At 48.6% G+C, this 19,044-nt stretch overlaps 1 protein-coding gene across 7 annotated transcripts; it reads left to right on the forward strand.

Annotated features, from left to right (window-relative positions):
* Window positions 1–80: 80 nt before the first annotated feature.
* On the forward strand, window positions 81–12,052 carry BRD2 (bromodomain containing 2). Of its 7 annotated transcripts, none has more exons than XM_010949107.3 (13): window positions 81–501; window positions 3,029–4,342; window positions 5,938–6,241; window positions 6,833–6,970; window positions 7,467–7,605; window positions 7,686–7,900; window positions 8,005–8,379; window positions 8,897–9,025; window positions 9,204–9,449; window positions 9,567–9,832; window positions 10,296–10,600; window positions 10,836–10,958; window positions 11,308–12,052. In XM_010949107.3, the coding sequence occupies exons 2-13, from the start codon at window positions 4,314–4,316 to the stop codon at window positions 11,442–11,444; spliced, it is 2,406 nt and encodes an 801-aa protein (XP_010947409.2). In that variant the 5' UTR covers window positions 81–501; window positions 3,029–4,313; the 3' UTR covers window positions 11,445–12,052. The 7 variants fall into 7 exon arrangements, with proteins under 7 accessions (XP_010947409.2, XP_045368212.2, XP_045368209.2 ...); XM_045512256.2 differs by lacking the exon at window positions 5,938–6,241 and adding an exon at window positions 6,485–6,576 and having other exon boundaries at window positions 84–501; XM_045512253.2 differs by lacking the exon at window positions 81–501 and adding an exon at window positions 1,749–1,895.
* Window positions 12,053–19,044: the final 6,992 nt, after the last annotated feature.

The raw sequence follows: 19,044 nt of genomic DNA on the forward strand, positions 1-19,044 counted from the left end.
CTCCCCCAATCCGGCCGCACCCTTGCGCCTGCGTTGTGCCTGTTCCTGGGCTGCGGCAGCCATGCTGAACCCGTACGGAGAGGCGAGTGGGGGGGACAGGGTCAACGACTGCGGGATAGGAAGCCGGGGATATGGAGAGGCAGCAGCATTAGAGTGTTTGGGGGGGTCTCTGGAGAAAGGCCTAGGCCATGCGGCCCCGTTGGCCCCTTGCGCGACCCCCGGAAACCTTCGGAAAACTGGCCACCGTGGCGCGGAGGGGGGGGGGTGTAGGGCAGCTGTCACGTGACCCGACCCGGCCAATCTGGGTGTTGCTGACGTGGCCGCGCGGCCCCGATGCTTTCCCCACCCCCCAGCTCAGTCGGGAAGGGAGGGGCTGGGGGCTACGCCCCCTCCCCCAACACAACCTCAGTTTCCGGGGGGGGTGACACCCCGGATTACATCCTCCCCCCGGACCAAGCCGAGGGGAACATTGGAGCCCCCCTGGAAGGTTCCAAGATCCAGGTGAGAAGGGGTGCTGGAGGGGGGAGGTTGCCAGCTGTTTAAATGTTTAACCAATGGTGGGGAGTCCAGGAGGGAGATTCTTGGGGTTCAGAGAAGAATCCTGAGGGTGGGAGGATTTGTCCTTCTAACAGTTTACAGCCAATGGGAGCGTGGAGGGCGAGCAGGAGAGGGCCCCTCGGGTGGGGGAAGGGAATGGCCAACCTCATGTCTCCATACCAATTGGAGGGCAAAGGGGCGTGGGGGCGGTGTGTCCCCCCCTTTCCATTCGTCCCCTGGGGGTACAGCAGCCTGGAGCCAGGTGAGAAGGGATCCTTTTGGCGGCTGGAGGGAGGGGTGACTAGTTCTTACCGTAGATGTGAATGCTTAGAGTTGGCAACCCAGGTTGTGAACTGAGATTGTTCCGGGCGCCCACTCCCTTTCTCCCCAGAGACTACAGAAGGAGCATTTCTGTGCTTCCTTTGTGTCAGAGATAGGAAGATGGCAGTCATCACATGGCATGGTGGAGGTTAAGCTTCGAGTCGCTTATCGAATTTGTGGGCATTCACGTGGACATGGCCTGTGGAGCCTTCTGAACAAACCTTCGTTGCCCCAGTGGGGTCTTAGCTGAGCATGTGTCTGCAGTAGGCTGGGGAGGGGTTAGAGGCTGAAAGCTTGCGGTCGGCTTGGGGCCAGAAACCAGGCCCAACGTGGGTCTTGGGAGGGGTTGAAAATCGTGGTCTGACACAGAAGAGACTGAGTCTCAGGACCTGACAAGGTTTGGGGTTTCTCCAAGGTGGCGTCTTTTGCCTCCTTCATCCCCTCCCCCATTCCTGAACAGTTCTCTCCTTGTGTACTGCGGGGGAGGGAACGGAAAGGAGGGAAGAGTTACTTTTCCAAATTACTGAGTAGCAGTAGCCTCCCGTGTGACTCATGTGGGGGGAGGATTGGGAGGGAGTAGGGAGCAGTGATTTTCCGGAATGCAGGGAAATAAGCCAGAGAAATGTCTGGCTGCCCTTTCCCTTTCTAAGGCCCTGCATTTTCTCGACCTCCTAAATTTTTCTTCCCTGCCCGGCCCCCTGATGGGTCTTTGTGCAGACTTGCCAGGCCCCGGGTGCAGAAAAGCAGATTGGGGAGGCTGGGCCACTAGGGGGAGGGGTGGGGGAGGGGAGAAGGCCTCTGTAAAATTGCTGTGTCATTGCTCGCCCTGCTGCAGCTACCCGGGTGGGCCCGCTTGTACTTTTGGGGCCGAGGCCTCTTGGGAGCGAGAGGGGGCAGTGAGGGGAGAGATTCTGCTTTCCCTGTGCCCACTTCCCCCCGCAGGGTTTGCCCGTCTCGGGTGATCGAGAAGACGGGAGATTGCCGGCCATTTTAGACGCAGTAACTAAGGTTAGGGCTCTAGAGCAGCCACTAAGAAGGTAGGGTGACAGGGTTGAAGCTCTAGAACCTAGACCTTCACGAAGCCCTGGGAGTGGGGGATGGGTCTCCCATATTCTTTGATTTACTTTTTCTTTCCGAGATACGCATAATTTTTTTTTCTGGTAGCCAGGGAAGGGGACATGGGGAGGGGTGGCCCCCACCAAAGCCTAGTTGGGGTAAATTTCACTCCCCGTAAGGGGGCAGGGGAGCTCAGAGATGGCTTTAGAGATCCTGACCTTGTGCTCTGGCTCTTCATATGTAGTTTGTAACCCTATTCAGATCAGCAGATTGTGGGAAAGATCTAGTTGAGTGGTTTGGGGGATGGGGGCGAAACTGAACTCCCAAAATGGCTCCTGCTCCTCCTCGGAGGCGGACGGTCCGGGGGGGAGGGGAGGAGGGGAAAGAAGGAGGGGGAGGGCTAGCCCGAGCCGCAGCCGCCGCCTCCTGCGCTCGCCCTCCTCCCTGGCGCTGACCGATGGACCAGCCGCTCCGTGGGGAGGACTCCGGACCCTGGTGGGGGGGATGGGGGAGCTTTTCCGCCCCCACATCACCGGGACCCTAAGAGCGGGGTGCGGGCCTGCTTTCGGGTCGGGGGAGGGCGGGGCGCGTGGGGAAAGGTCTGAACTCGCCAGGAGGGGCAGGGTGTTCACCCTGATTCGCCCCTTGCAGGACGTGTTTTTTTGCTCTGAGCCAGATAACCGGAATGAAGTTTGGGGAGGAGGTGGGTTTCATCTTATAGGGTATATCGGTGTTTAGAGATTTTTGTTCCCACTTCAGGGCTGCCGAGGTTTTGTCGAGCAGGCCGATATTTGTATTGGTAACTTAAGGCATGAGTGGGAGGGATTGGAGAGGTGTGTGGGGTGCAGGTACTTGGAACTGATTTTGTTTAGTTGCCTTGATGAGAAGCCTTTGGGAATTCACAGATGGTAGACTCTGAGGAGTGTTTTGCCTTTGTCCTTCGATTTTTTGACCTGGTGAAGGGAGGGGAGGGTTTTAAGACTATGGAAGGCGTGTATTGTTGATTGTGGAGCGCAGGAACGTTAGATTCCTTCCTCGCTATATTCGGGAGCCCTTAGCTTTTTGCCAAGAATGGAAGGTCGGGACTTCTAAGATGGCGTCTTCCTCATTTCAGGTTCTTCTCTGCAGCGGCCTCACTGCCGAGAGCGGGCGTCCTGTGGCCACACCCCAGCGGGTCGATGCTGGCTACGCCCACGCGGCCCTCCCCAGTTCTCCTCACCGTCTGGCCAATGGAGGAGCTACGAATGGCACGACCTGCCCGGGCTTGGCAGTCGCCAGTCGCACCGGCCTTGGACGCCTGGAAAGACTTTGTTGGAAGGGGAGGCGGGGAGAGGGTTTTGCACCCCTGCCAGCCTCCGTCTTTCCGTGGAGTTGCCGAACCACAGCGCGGCCAATTGGCTCAGAGATGTGGCCGGTTGCTGCTTCCCCGTGGGTCTATGCGGCACTCTTCTGCCTGGTGACTGATGCTTTGGAAATAAGGCTTATGACGTCATCGCTTCAGCAGACCAATAGAAAACGCTCCCGCGGAGAAGTGTTCCTCCCTCTTCAACTCTGCTTCTTCACGCGCGTGAGCGAGCGTGCGCGCGCGGAGGGGGTGGGGGAAAGCTCGAGCACGGTGGCGCGCATGAGCGGCGAAGCTCCGCCCCCCTGCCTATATATAAAGGGCTGGCGCGGGGCTCGGCGGCGCCATTTCGCGCTGGAGTGGAGCAGCCTCTAGAACGAGCTGGAGGATTCTGCCTACCTATACAGAGCCTTCGAGTCGTCCGGGGCCGCCATTACAATCCACGTCCATCCGCTTGGAAATGGCCTTCGTCTCGGCCTATGACTGGTCCCGGCGGACAGTACAGACCCCATAGAAGCCCCCGAAGCTCCCCTTTTTCGGGCCCCGCCCAATCCTCGGGAGTCTGTCCACCCCCTCTACTCCGCCCTCAAGAGGATTTCAAAGATGGAGGCGGCGGCTCCCTAAAACCTCTTTTCGTGTTCATCCGCCTCCATCCGAGATCGAAACGGGACTTCGTCCGCCGCGGACGGTCCCAGCAGGAAGAGTGAATCTTTGCAGACCAACAGCGGGCAATATTGACGACGGTGTCTGGGATCGGGGGCCGTCCTGGGGTTTGAAGAGTCCGTCCCCCTTCGCTCGCCCGCCTCAGCTGAGGCCGCCGCCATTTTCTCGCTGTCCGCCTCCTGCGGAGCGCGCCAAGCTGCCAGAGTTCTTTGGGAAACAGCGGAGGAGACTGCTTTCGTGCCGGCCCGGCGCGGGGGGTTGTCGCCTGGAGGGCCAAGGGCGACGGCCCCCGCCCCCACACACTTCCCGGGTTATGCTGGACCGGGAGGTAAGGGGAACCGAGGCCACCTGGACTCTCCGCGGCTGAGGGCAGCGCTGGTTCCCCGCGGTCAAGATGCTGCAAAACGTGACTCCCCACAACAAGTATGTCCCCGCGAATCTCCTGTGGGAAGGGGACGTTGGGGGGCAGCGGCACGCGGGTGTGGGACGACGGGTTGGAGGGAGTACGGAGCTAACTCGGGCGCGTATCTGTTCGTGGCGCAACTGTTGGCTCTTCAGGCTCGCGGAAGGGGTTGAGCGGCGGTTTGGGACCCGAGGTAGCGGCCCAGGCAGGTACTGCGTATGGAGGGAGTACAGGTTGTCGGTTTATTCGTTACTTTTCCGCTGTGGTCTCGACTCGGCAGAGCTAGGTTGGCAGCAGAATAATGGGGAAGGACGACATTGATTGGGTAGTGGGTCTGTTGTCTGGCAACGGTTTGTCACAGGCCTTTTTGGGTATTCGTGGCCACATGAAGTGCCTTACAGGGTTGTCATGGTGATAGAGCTCCTGGGACTGGCGACTGGCAACGGGGATTCCCAGAGTAGGGTAAAGGATCGCTCTTTCAGTCTGTGGGTCCCTAATGTCTCAGGTAGGTCATTAAATTCCTGCTTGTCTTTCGTTGACTGGTTTTGTGTTGAGAGGTGTGTGTGCTTTCTTGTAGGAATGGGTTTTTTCTTTTTAAAGTATCAGTGGGAGTTTCATTCAGGGTAGGAGGGTGGAGCTAGGGATCCTCTAGTCCAGCTCTGCAGATGTAAACAATGAGATGTCTTAGCGTAACATCTTTAGTTTTAGGCCCTGGGAAACACCTGGCCCTGAGAAGCACCAGAGACTATAAACTTGATGCGCTGCTGGCTTTTGATCTTCACAGTTAATGCTATAGTGGAACTGTCGGTGGCATGGCAGTTTTGGCAGGGGTTGTGGGACTTTTATGAGGAAACTTGCTCACCGTGACTGGGTAGCTCTATTTTTTGTCCTTTGGAGGATACTAATTTTGCAGATAATTAATTTCTGGGGGCTGACAGCTTGGGATGTTTCAGGCTGTGGAGTCTATTCCCTTGTCTCATTTTTCTCTTTTTTCTCATTGAGTTGGTAGGGTTTTCCGTTAGCTTTCTGGTCCATTTTTTGTTTTGGAGTTAATTATTCAGAGCTTATGGAAGATGCTGATTTCTTTCTTCTGCATAGGTGGACTTTTAGGTGTGTGTCTCGTCAGCATTTTATGGAATTTTTGTTTTGTTCCCTGTCTCCTTTCACCTGCTTCCCTCAGGCTCAACCACCATGGCAACCACCAAGCCCCTAGTGAGGAGGAAGCTTGGGGCTTGAGTTTCTTGGCTCCACCCATTTTGTTTAAATCTCATCCCCATAAGGCTGTGATTCTCAGATGGTTGCCCTATCAGAAACCGTCTTAGGTTTTTTCATTTAAAAATTTTAGAAACAGAAGAAAAGTGTCAAGACTGTAGAATGTAGGGTCTAGATGGGTATGCTAAAAATAAGGAAACGAAAAAGGTGGGAGGAGATACAAGAACAAAAGCTCTGTTGATTGTGTTAGATAAAGGATCTGGCTTTAAGATCTACTTTCATAATTTTGGATCACTTTGTACTAGGTCCCTAACCTGGATATATTGAGGTATGCATAGTGTAAGTTGCACTCTCCCACTTTCCCCAAGATGACCACATCTAATTTTGTTTCCTGTCTTAACAGGCTTCCTGGGGAGGGGAATGCAGGGTTACTGGGGCTGGGCCCAGAGGCAGCAGCGCCCGGGAAAAGGATTCGAAAGCCTTCCCTGTTGTATGAGGGATTTGAGAGCCCCACGATGGCTTCAGTGCCGGCTTTGCAACTAACCCCTGCCAACCCACCACCCCCAGAGGTGTCCAATCCCAAAAAGCCAGGGCGGGTTACCAACCAGTTGCAATACCTGCACAAAGTGGTGATGAAGGCTCTGTGGAAACATCAGTTTGCGTGGCCCTTCCGGCAGCCTGTGGATGCCGTCAAACTGGGTCTGCCGGTGAGTAGAGACTTATTGGGGAGCTGTGGAAATGAACAGGAGTGCGTGTGAGTGGTGGGCTGCCTAGTATAGGTACTGCGGCCCCTAGGGAGTTCCCGTCTCTACCCCATTGGGCAGAAAGCCACCAGGTTTTTGGATTCTTGGTCCTTAGTGATTGATCCAACCGCTTGCTATCTTGGGATCTCTCGTTTGTGCCCTCCATGTGTCCTTCCTTAACTTTTGTGCCCTGGCTCCATTTTACAGATTCCCACCCCAGGTTGGGAGAGGACCACGGTGGCCAAAATTCTTAGCTTCTTCCTCTCCCTCATGCAGCCCATGGATAGCCAGCCCCAGAGGTAATGTCACAGGATGGGAAACCTTCCAGAGTGGGTGGGAGGTGGGTGGTTAGAGAAAGGCTGTAGGGACCTCCCTGTGGGTGTTAAGAGTCCTGTTCTGTTTTTTCCCTATCCCATAGTTTAATTGGGGCCGCAGTTTAGGGCACTTTGTACTCCTGACAGGGGATGTGTGTGCGTGTGTGTGTGTGGGGTCAGTAGTTTATCTAGAACGGGAGTTTATTTTTCTGTGACTCTGACCTAGCACTTTTTTCTTTAGGATTATCACAAAATCATAAAGCAACCTATGGATATGGGTACTATTAAGAGGAGACTTGAAAACAACTATTACTGGGCTGCCTCAGAGTGCATGCAGGATTTCAATACCATGTTCACCAATTGTTATATTTATAATAAGGTAAGTATTTCCTTGTGTTGTTACAAGTAGATACAAAGAGACCGTGATTCCATTATCGTTAGAGGTCTTGTCTAGAAAAAGTTTGTTTTACCATAGGTGTTCTCAGAGTAGTCGGGATCTAGACAATCTGAGCTCTGAAGGGTATCACTGAACAGTGATGTGGTTTCACAGATCCAGAGTTAAAAGGTTATTTAAATGGAACACTTTATACTTGTGGGTGGTGGCCCTGTTTCTTAGAAATCTCTTGAGAACTGAGTGCAGCAGGAACTTTTTTTTGTCAGCTCTCATTCTCTTGTGTATTTTTTTTTTTTCTTTGTTTTGAGGGTCAGAGTTGGGAGAGAAAAGGGAATTAGTAGCCCAGTATAGGTAATTTTCAGTGCTTGATGACAAAGTTGTAAGGGGGTAGTGATAATGCCTGGGGCTAGGAATTCTTCAGAGAAAAATGGTTTGTGTGTCTTGCTGACATTTTGAACTTTTTTGTCTTTGTTTCCGATAGCCCACTGATGATATTGTCCTGATGGCACAAACGCTGGAAAAGATCTTTCTACAGAAAGTGGCATCAATGCCACAAGAGGAACAAGAGCTTGTGGTGACCATCCCTAAGAACAGCCACAAGAAGGGGGCCAAATTGGCAGGTAGGAAGAGTAGGAGTTTTGCTGATGGAGACCAAAAGATGAGAAAGATCATCAAACTGAACTTTTTTTTCTGCCCCCAGCACTCCAGGGCAGTATTACCAGTGCCCATCAGGTGCCTGCTGTTTCTTCTGTGTCTCACACAACCCTGTATACTCCACCACCTGAGATACCTACCACTGTCCTCAACATTCCCCACCCTTCGGTCATCTCTTCGCCCCTTCTCAAGTCCTTGCACTCCGCTGGACCCCCACTCCTTGCTGTCTCTGCAGCTCCCCCAGCCCAGCCGCTTGCCAAGGTACACCTCTGTGGGTATCTTAGGGCAGTGGGGAGGTTAAGGTCTTGAATGAGGTGAACTGAGGGTAAAGGGCTCCCATTTTGGGGTTTTTTTTTTTTTTGCAGAAGAAAGGGGTAAAGCGGAAAGCAGATACTACCACCCCTACACCTACAGCTATCCTGGCTCCTGGTTCCCCAGCTAGCCCTCCTGGGGGTCTTGAGCCAAAGGCAGCACGGCTCCCCCCTATGCGTAGAGAGAGTGGCCGCCCCATCAAGCCCCCACGTAAAGACTTGCCTGACTCTCAGCAACAACACCAGAGCTCCAAGAAAGGAAAATTGTCGGAACAGTTGAAACATTGCAATGGCATTTTGAAGGAGTTACTGTCAAAGAAGCATGCTGCCTATGCCTGGCCTTTCTATAAACCAGTGGACGCTTCTGCTCTTGGCCTGCATGATTACCATGACATCATTAAGCACCCCATGGACCTCAGCACTGTCAAGGTACCCACTGCATGGGGCAGATGGGATACTCAGGCAGTGATTAGAGCCTAGGGATCAATAAAGCAGTTACTTCTCATGGGTATACAGCAATCTTGGTATTTTGCTTCTACAAAATGGTAATGGGGCAGAAAGTCACGTATTTGCTAAGAGTCTGTATTTCCTAGAGTTTGAAACAGTATGGTGGGTAGGTTGTGTGGTGTGTTCAGAGCATCACTACTCACCTATAGTTAAGTCCTACCTATTGGCAGTGTTGGGTTAAGATAGGGAAGTTAAGGGGTGGAAGGCTAGTTGGAGGCCACCCACCCTCCCCTTTCACTTAGAAATGATTTTTTTTTCTAGACTTAGATATTTCTTCAACCCACCCAAATTCATTTGACTTCAAACTTGAACCCCAGGGCGTAGATTCATAAGGTCATCCCCCACTGTGCTCGCCAGAGGGCTATTCTTGTGTCTGGGGCTGGCAGGGAAAGGTGAGTCTTCCTGCCTGTGCAGCTTCTGATGCTGCCTCCTTCTGCAGCGGAAGATGGAGAATCGGGATTACCGGGATGCACAGGAGTTTGCTGCTGATGTGCGGCTTATGTTCTCCAACTGCTACAAGTACAATCCCCCAGACCACGATGTTGTGGCCATGGCACGAAAGTTACAGGTGAGTGAGTGTGGTGAATAAATGGGTCTGGGCAGAAGAATTTTGTCATCTGTGCTACACAGCCTCAGCATGAGGACCTCCCAATCTGTACAGTTGTAAACTTGAGCCACCACGTGGCTGAGTATGGTCAGGGCACTAGCCACTACTAGCATGGTTTTGAGTCTGCCTGTCTTTCTAGGATGTATTTGAGTTCCGTTATGCCAAGATGCCAGATGAACCTCTGGAAACAGGGCCTCTACCAGTGTCTACTGCCTTGCCCCCTGGCTTGGCCAAATCATCTTCAGAGTCCTCCAGTGAGGAAAGCAGCAGTGAGAGCTCTTCTGAGGAGGAGGAGGAAGATGAGGAGGATGAAGAGGAAGAGGACAGTGAAAGCTCTGACTCTGAGGAAGAAAGGGCTCATCGCTTGGCTGAATTGCAGGAACAGGTATTATTTTGTCACTGCTTAGTTTATTGGGTGAGGTTCATGCTGTCTTTGCCCTGATTTTTTAAGTCCTTATTGTTTTACTTACTTTCCCACATCACATGATTTTCTTTTCTCAAGCTTCGAGCAGTACACGAACAACTGGCTGCTTTGTCTCAAGGCCCAATATCCAAGCCCAAGCGGAAGCGAGAAAAAAAGGAGAAAAAGAAGAAGCGGAAGGCAGAGAAGCATCGAGGCCGAGCTGGAGTTGATGAAGATGATAAAGGGCCTCGGGCACCCCGCCCATCCCAGCCCAAGAAATCCAAGAAAGCAGGTGGCAGTGGGGGTAGCAGTGCTGCTACACTAGGTCCTCCTGGCTTTGGACCTTCTGGAGGAAGTGGCACCAAGTAAGTTTTAACAATAGGAAGCAGAGACATGCTTAACTGTATAATCTCTGCAAGAGAAAATGATTTTTCCCACAAATGGCTAGGTGATGAAATAGACTTTTAAGAACATAATTGTCTCTTAAAGCCACTTAACCCTGAAGGTATGGTGTGAAAGCAGCCATGGGTAATATGTAAACATGAATATGGCTGTGTTCCAATAAAGTTCCATTTACCAAAACAAGTGGCAGGCCAGATTTGTCCCCAGGCCATAGTTTATCTACCCCTTCTCCAAACAATTAATGTAAACTGTTCAGCATGTAAGCTCTGCTTCCCTGACAGTGTCCCAATAGCTGACCTGTTAGCCTTAATAGAAAAATAGAATTTCTACCTCTGATAAGAAATCCAGATCACTGGGTTGAGCAGTGGGAACGTGTTGAGACGTCAGTGATGCTGCCCCCAATTGATAATTTTGTTTTGCCCATAGACTCCCCAAAAAGACCACAAAGACAGCCCCACCTGCCCTGCCTGCAGGCTATGATTCAGAGGAGGAGGAAGAAAGCAGGCCCATGAGTTACGATGAGAAGCGGCAGTTGAGCCTGGACATCAACAAGTTGCCTGGGGAGAAACTGGGTCGAGTTGTGCACATTATCCAAGCCAGGGAGCCCTCTTTACGTGACTCAAACCCAGAAGAAATTGAGATTGATTTTGAAACGCTCAAACCATCCACGCTTAGAGAGCTTGAACGCTATGTCCTTTCCTGCCTAAGAAAGAAACCTCGGAAGCCCTATAGTGAGTATGAAATGAGGTTTACTAGTGAATCCAGCAAATCCTCATGAGGTTCTGAGGACAATTTAGAAAACAATAAATGGGGGTATGGTTGATGCACTCATGACTGGCAGCCAGCTCCTGGGATGAAGGGGGTTGCATTAATTGCTTCCTAATGTTAAGGAATTTGGCAACAATAGGAAGCAGTGAAACTGAAGTGTTTCTGGCTGTCTTAATCCTGATAGATTTCTTTTTTTAGCTATTAAGAAACCTGTGGGAAAGACAAAGGAGGAACTGGCTTTGGAGAAGAAGCGGGAACTAGAAAAGCGATTACAAGATGTTAGCGGGCAGCTGAATTCCACCAAAAAGCCCCCTAAGAAAGGTGAGTGTCCTGGTAAACAACTGCAAATTCACTGCATCCCACCCTCTTTGGCTGTCTTTTTTTTTTTTTATGTATATATATATATTTTTTTTATTATTATTATTGAAGTGTAGTCAGTTTACAATGCTGTGTCAGTTTCTGGTGTACAGCACAATGCTTCAGTCATACATGAACATACATATATTTGACTGTCTTGAAAAGTGGAAATTAGACTCAAGCAGCTATTACTTTTTTTCAGTGGAGATACTGGGGATTGAACCCAGGGCCTCCTACATGCTAAGCATGCACTCTACCACTGAGCTATACCCTCCCCTCTGATTCATTTTTAAACTTCAACTTTGTTCTGCAGCAAGTGAGAAAACAGAGACGACATCAGCACAGCAGGTAGCAGTGTCACGCCTCAGCGCTTCCAGTTCCAGCTCAGATTCCAGTTCCTCCTCTTCATCTTCCTCCTCTTCAGACACCAGTGATTCAGACTCAGGCTAAGGGGCCAGACCAGATGGGGCAGGAGGCTCCGCAGGACGGGACCCCAAGACCACCCTGCCCCACCCCTTCCCTCCCCTCGCTGTGATACTTCCTCATCTCACCTCACCTCCCCCCCACTGTAGGAGAGCTGGCTCTGCATGGGGGAGGGATGCAGGGACAATTACTGAAGGAGGAACATAAATGGACAAAATACGACGGAGTTCCCAGCCCCACTGAGAGTGACCTCTTGGGCATAGAGCCCCCCATTCCAAATGACTAGGGCAGGGGTACAGGGTGGGAGTGGGCAAAGGCCCTGATGTGGGGTTACCTGAGGCCATAGCTGCCCTGTTCACTTGGATGGGCCCCATTTTGAGGTTGTTTGTTCTAATTTATTTTAAGCTAGGTAAGGGCTGGGGGTTGGGGCCGTGGTACCCTCAGTCTTCATGGGGAGGGAAGAAGGGGAGCTCTTTTTTTTTTTACGTTGACCTTTTTTTTTCTACTCTGTTTTCCCTTTTCCTTCTGCTCTGTTTGGGGCTCCTGGGGGTTTCAGTCATCTCCCCATTTGGTCCCCTGGATTGTCTTTTCTTTGTCTGTTATTCTAACTTGTAAATAAAGAAAATATTATTCAAGTTTTTAGTTCATTATCTTAACATTTGTTTCTGTGGTGTTTTAAAAGGAGCATGATACAATTGAGAATGTTGAGGAAAATATTCCTGAGGTGAGAGAAAAAAAGCCATCCTGTTTTAAATAAACCAGTAAGTAGGTTGTTGCTGTGGTGACAAAAATGCATATGCCCTTTGTAAAGTGAATACTCCAAAATAAGCTTAAGGTTCACAATTTGCTTTGATCTAGATGAAGTAAAAGGCAAATTCTTTGACTCATTCGTGGCTTAACCTAACCAGGAGTTTTCAGACTCTTCAGGTAACTCAGGTTTTCTGCCAGTGGACTTTCCCCTGGACACATCGCAAGATAGGGAAAGAATGGGAGGTAGCCAACCAGGGATACCTTTTTTTTGCATTGGGCACGTGCCTTGAGGCAGTTAGACCTGCTTTTACAATTTGCTGCTTTGGCCTCAAATTGCACATTAACAGCCTTGCATATAGTTGGTTAATACAATGCCAATTTGGAGAATCTCAGCGATTTCCTTTTTGGTTTTGGGAGGAGGAGAGTAGGTTTGTTTAGTGGAGGGACTGGGGGTTGAAGCCAGGACCTCATGCATGCTATAATCACACTATCATTGAGCTATACCCTCCACCCCCAATCTTACCAGTTCTTACCAAACTGAAAACATTCCTGTATGTCCAACAGCTGCTTAGAGCTCAGTGAGTGAACCTTTCAACTCCCTTTGAGCTGTCGTCCTAGAGTGATCTTAAAAGATTTTCAAAGTTCAGAAGTACTTTAGAGTTGGGGTGGGATAGGAGTTACGTAAGTCTGAAAGGAAAAATGTTAGAAGCAAGGATTTTGTATGTATAGCACTATCATTTAAGAGGGAATTTAAAAGTTTGAGTTAGTTTAGGGGGAAGGACAGTTACAGAATTGAGTCCGTGGCTGCATCCACTTCTGTTCGTGTCCCTTAAGTATTTTTTGTTGGGGGAAATAAAGATTTCAATTCTGGAAAGGTAGGTTTCTGACTACCTGTGGAGGCGATTTAATACAGTTCCTGTATACTGAATCCAGAACTCTAAATGCTTAAAGAGAAAGACACCTGGCTTATTTCCTTAACTGCAGAACCGGCTGAGATCAGGCAAGAATAGCTCTGGACCTGGTTTATACCTCCCACTTTGCCACATTAGTAGGCAGTTTACAAATGTTCGTGAATTTCCTGGCCATCACTACTGGCAGTCCTTGTCCTGGTATTGATCCTTGAGGTTTCCACTTGGGCCAGTACTTTAATGTACGTTTTCTCTTAGTCACATTAACTGATCCAAGCCTAACTCTGCCCCATCCCCCCCTCTCCTTTTGGCCTTGTAATAGTTTGAGGAGTCAGGTCTCCAACTTGGTTGGAATTACTGCCTGCTAAAGTAACAAGCACCATTTCCAGCGCTATCAGAAGGATGCGATTATGGAGTCCCACTGTGTTCTTCCCATGCCCTTGCCAGCACTTGAAAGCATGGGTTCCACTGCCTCTGCTGCTTTTTGCTACCTGTTAACACCATTTACTCCCCTTTAATGCTTCCATTGGAAGCACTCATTCAGTCAACACGTTTTGAGTTCCTTTTTTATTTTTCAACTAACACTATCAGGTCAGTAGACTTAGACATTGCCAAACTGCTAAATCAGGAGGTGTGGAGCTGAAGGTAGAAAGATGGCCCTATACTGAATCTCCATCGAAGTACAGTTATTAACTGTCATGGTGCAGTTGTACTGGTCGGCTCCAAGGTGAAAGCAGGACTTGGTCTCTCAGACTGTTAATTGTTAGCACCCCAGTCTAAGCCTTGCCAACCTTGCTCTTGGTTTCCCTCAGAGCTATTCTGACTGAAAAGCCCTGCTTCCCTGAGGGGCTCCCAGGACAAGGACCAAAGCTGGTTGGAGTTACTCTCTGAGACTTGCCAAAGATCATGTCAGGGAGGTCACTGCTGATCTGACGTCTCGTGATCTCCCACCTTTGCTTCTTTACTCTTTCTGGATCATCACCCTAGTTCAAGCTCTTTGCAAAATCCCACTTGCCGTTTTCTGTCCTCACAGTTTACATGCTGGGAGCAGGGAAAGGAGATATCAAACAGTTTTTAATAAAAATTGTGAGTTCTATCAGCACAATGTGCAAAGGTCTATAGAGAATTTAGAAGAGAAGGTTCAGATCGGAGAGATTTCCAATCAGAACTGTTCAGACATCTCAGAAGGCGAGTAGTGTCTGGCACAGGGAGGATGGGAGTGAATGTTGCCAGCAGAAGGAACAGTGATGGTAACTGCCTGCGTGTGTACAGTTTGTGATGGAGCAGCAGGAATGAAGATGTGTGCTTCCAGATAAGGCCAGAGAATTGGGCAGAGCTAGATCAAGGAGGTCATTTAGACCACAATAAGAATTTGAATTTTTATCCTGAAGTCTTTAAAAACAGCTTTCATTTATCAGGCACTCACTATGTGCCAAACATTGTACTAAAAACAACCTGTAAACTTATTTGAGCCTCATTATAGTCCTCTGAGGTAAGTCTTACTTACCTTCACTTAATAGATGAAGAAATGAGGCAGAAAAGTTAAGGAACTTGCCCAAAGTTGCAATACAGCCAGTGAACGCTGCAGATGGGATTTAACCCCAGCAATCTCGTTCCAGGAACTACTATGCTAGAATTCCAATATTGTGTGGGCTGGTGGGGAGCTAGGAGACACCTGCTTGGAAGAAACAGCAGTTGGGAGAATCACGTTGGGTTAGCGGGGTGCTGAAAATGGATGTAGAATGACAGTTTAGAAAGGCACTGCAGTGGTCCTTCCCAGTAAGTGAGGATAGTGGTTTGGAGTGGAGAGGTAGCAATGTGCATGAAGAGGCGTGGGTAGATTTGAAACCTATGTAAGAGATAAAATGGATGGGACTATGCTTTGAAGGTTCTTACTTTATCCCCACATACCAAAGGAAGAGTGGAGTTGTGTGTATATATATACATGTACATTTCTGTATCGGCCTCTATCCTTCGGAGTCCTGGAGCATTCCAGCAGTGGAAGTTTGATAGTTCCTCAACTAAAGGAATGTCGCCCGGCTGACAGGTTGGAATGAAGCTCAGCTAGGCTTGCCTAAGGGGTAGGGGTTCTGAGACCCATGTTAATAGCCACAGAGGATCTTTGGCGCCACCTGGTGAACGTGTTACCCATGACTTCTTCCTGAATGTCGATTCTAGACTTTTGTGTGCCCACCCTCCCATCTTCAGGTGCTTCTTTCCTTTCCTTCTTCCTTTACTATACTTCAGCCCTTGAAACATGAGCCTTCACTTTTCTGACCCAGAGGTCCTTCTCTCCTTGTACATCTCCCCTACTGTGGTGTCCCCTGGTTCTTTGACACCATTGGTTCCTCACTCTAGAGTCTCTGCCCCAGCCTTCCATGAGACGGTGTTGTCCCTCATGTTACTCCTTCTTTGGTCCTCTTACTTGCACAGTATTTCTAAGCAATTTTATCCATTCCTCTGGAGACAACTGCCACTCATAAAATCTATCTCTGTCTAGACCTTGCTCCAAAGTTCCAAGTCTGTTTTTCAACTGCCTGATGCCAGTGTCCCATAGTCTCTTGACACACAGTACATGTCCAGAAAAGGTCCTATCTTTTTCCCAAACACATCCCTCTGTGAGTTACCCATTTAAATAACAAGCAACCATACGGAACTCATTAATGTGCCTTTCAAATTAAGTCCTCATAATAATCCCATGAAGCAGATACTCATCACCCTTTTATAGATGAGGCTCAGAACCAGTAGCAGTAACATTAAATAACAGTTCTACAGTAAGTAAGTAGCAGTGTCATTAATGTAACATTACTCTCCCGGTCACTGGAGCCAGAGTCTGGTGCTCTGCCTAGAGGTCTCCCCCGGCTCCCCTTCTCTGTCCAGTCCCTGAGGCCTGCGGAGCCTTCCTCTATCACTCTGTCCTCTCAGTGCCCCCCAGGCTGGACTGTCATGACTCTTCTTCCTAGTTTTCTATCCATAGCCCTATTTCCAGTTAATCCACCCCCAACACTGTTGCTGCAGGAGAGATCCTTTAGAAAATAAATCTGATCATGTCACTTATGACCCTTAAGGCTTAAACTCCTTTGCAAGGCATACAAGGCCTCTATCTAGCTTTTGTCACCTCTGTAAGGTCAGAGTCCCCATTCACCCTTTGTTGAACTCTGTGCTCAACTCAGAGCAGAAGATAGGCCTTCCCAGATTCTCCCACAGTTTATTGCCACTGGACCTTGGCATATGCTGTTCTCTCTGCCTGGAATATGCTCTTTCCCCCATCAGCAATCCTACATAATTTCCAAGTACAACTTGTTACCTCCCTTATAAAGGCTTTTCTGACTGTCCTTTCATCCCCCATGACAGACACACACACACCTTCCAAGGGACCTCACTGAGCCTCCAACTACATACCAGTCCCTCTCATTCAACCCCTCCCCTGTCTGCAGGCTCCAGCACGAGTGTCTAGCATTGTGGCTACACACAGATTGTCTGTGTGGCTGTTCTGCTCACCAGCCTTTTGAGGACTCTCCCAGTGGACCATCAGACTGACAAATTCCCTTTTCAGTTCACAACTTAACTTCCTTCCTCGTTAGTTTTGCCCCACCGTGCATGTGTTCCACAGCTCTTTTGTGAGCTAGGGACTGTCTCTTATTCTTTATATCCTTAACTTGCCAGGGCCTGGGGAAGTGGTTTCAATATAAGCATAAATGAAGGTGAAACTTTCTCTTGGCATTTGCATCCATGCAGATGCCCCAGCACAGATCCCAAAAGGAGGCTGATCAGCCCCGCCTTAGGGCTGACAGGCCCAGAGTTGGGATTTGGACAGGATGTATCATCAAGGTAGGGTAGATGCCGGGTAAACAACTGTCCTGGTTTTGCCCAGCACTGAGGAGCTTTCCAGGACCTGGGACTGTTAGCAATTAAACTGAGACAGTCCTGGACAAATTGGGATGAGCGGTCACCTCATGAAAGGGAGACTTAATCACCACTTAGGACATATAGGGAGGTAGTGCTAATACACACTAGGTTGTATTATTGTCCAGGTCCTAAGCTTGTCACTTTATATACTCATCTCATGATTCTCACAATGTTCAACTCCTGATCGTTAGAGTCTATGATACCCACTTAACAGAAGAGAAAACAGAGATCCAGAGAGGAATATTAACTTGGCCTTAATCACTGGTTCCAAAGACCATGTCTTTCTGCTCTACCATGTTGTCTCAGGGGTCCTTCAACCACCTACTTCCCTCGTGTCCTGCCCCCTCCCCACCAGGCCAGTACCCCTCCCTCCCTCACTGGGGCAATAAGCCTCTCACCTCCATTGAGGCCTCCCCTCAACCTAAGGTGGCCAGGATAAGAATAGCTCCTGTAAAAGTAAGAGAGACCCATCATCCAAACTTCAAGTCATTTTGTGTCCTTGTATAGCAAGTAAATATTTATACATGATAAAATATTTCTCACGTGTTTGCCAAATGAGGACAATGCTAATTTTGTTGGATAAGTTAATGTTTGGTCGAAAAAAAAGTAAAGTGCTCTTTTATCAGCTATAACTGTCAAACCTCAGAGTCAGTTACTGTTACAGTTTCTGAGACTGAGAACATAACACTGGACAACCCATTAATACTTTCCACCTATTAAAGATATCATGACATTTGTTGTTCTCTGTTTGATTTATTTCACTTAGTATGATCATCTCTAGGTCCATCCATTTTGCTGCAAATGGCATTATTTCATTCTTTTCTATAGCTGAGTAATATTCCATTATATATACATATATATACACAACATCTTCTTTAACCAGTCAACTGTCAATGGACACTTAGGTTGCTAAACAAATGGGACCTAATCAAACTTATAAGCTTTTACACATAAACCAAACAACCATAAACAAATCAAAAAGACAACCTACAGAACAGGAGATAATATTTGCAAGGGATGTGACCAACAAGGCCTTAATTTCCGAAATATACAAACAGCTCATACAGCTCAATATAAAAAAAAAAATGTTAAAAAAAAAAAACAACCCAATCAAAAAATGAACAGAAGACCTAAGTAGACATTTCTCCAAAGAAGACATACAGATGGCTGACAGGTACATGAAAATATACTCAACATCGCTAATTGTTAGAGAAATGCAAATTGAAACCACAGTGAGATGTATCACCTCACACCAGTCGGAATGGCCATCAGCAAAAAGTCTACAAATAATAAATGTTGGAGAGGGTGTGGGGAAAAGGAAACCCTCCTGTACCGTTGATGGGAATGTAAATTGGTGCAGCCACTACGGAGAACAATATGGAGGTTCCTTAAAAAACTAAAAATAGAATTACCATATGATCTAACAATCCCACTCCTGGGCATATATCTGGAAAAGATGAAAACTCTAATTCGAAAAGATACATGCACCCCAATGTTCATAGCAGCACAATTTACAATATCTTTTTAAAAGTAGTTTCTAAGATTCCACCATGCTGTAGAAAATTAATTTTTTTTCACCAAGCCCAGCTAAAATGAGCTTATTTGAAGAACGATTAGGAAGTGTGGAGACACAAAAGAAGAAATGAAATGAACTTGTTCCATAAGTACAGGTGAGGGAATTCCCAGTGATGACTTTCACTGTGTGAAGAGGAACCACGCTGAGTAAACATTATTCACCATCTGAGTGGATCCACTCAGTAAAATCACTGAGCAATATCTGAATGGTGACTATTCACACCTGCCATCCGTCCTCACCATCCCTTCAGGTTTATGAAGGAAGGAAGGGGCCTACGGAAACGAGGGTGCAGGAGGTAGATGTGAATGAGATGGGGCTGTGACCAGGTGGACAGGTCCCTGAGGGGAAGGTAGGGGAGGGGAAATATCTTGGCTTGTAGTGAGGAGGAATTTGAGAGCTGAGTGGACTACATTTCACTCTTCAGTCAGTCAGGTGTTTAAACATTTACTGGGGAGCTGTCGTGTTCCGGGCGTTACGGTAAGAA

The sequence above is a fragment of the Camelus bactrianus genome, chromosome 20, assembly GCF_048773025.1.
Source record: "Camelus bactrianus isolate YW-2024 breed Bactrian camel chromosome 20, ASM4877302v1, whole genome shotgun sequence".
Taxonomy (NCBI): Eukaryota; Metazoa; Chordata; class Mammalia; order Artiodactyla; family Camelidae; genus Camelus; species Camelus bactrianus.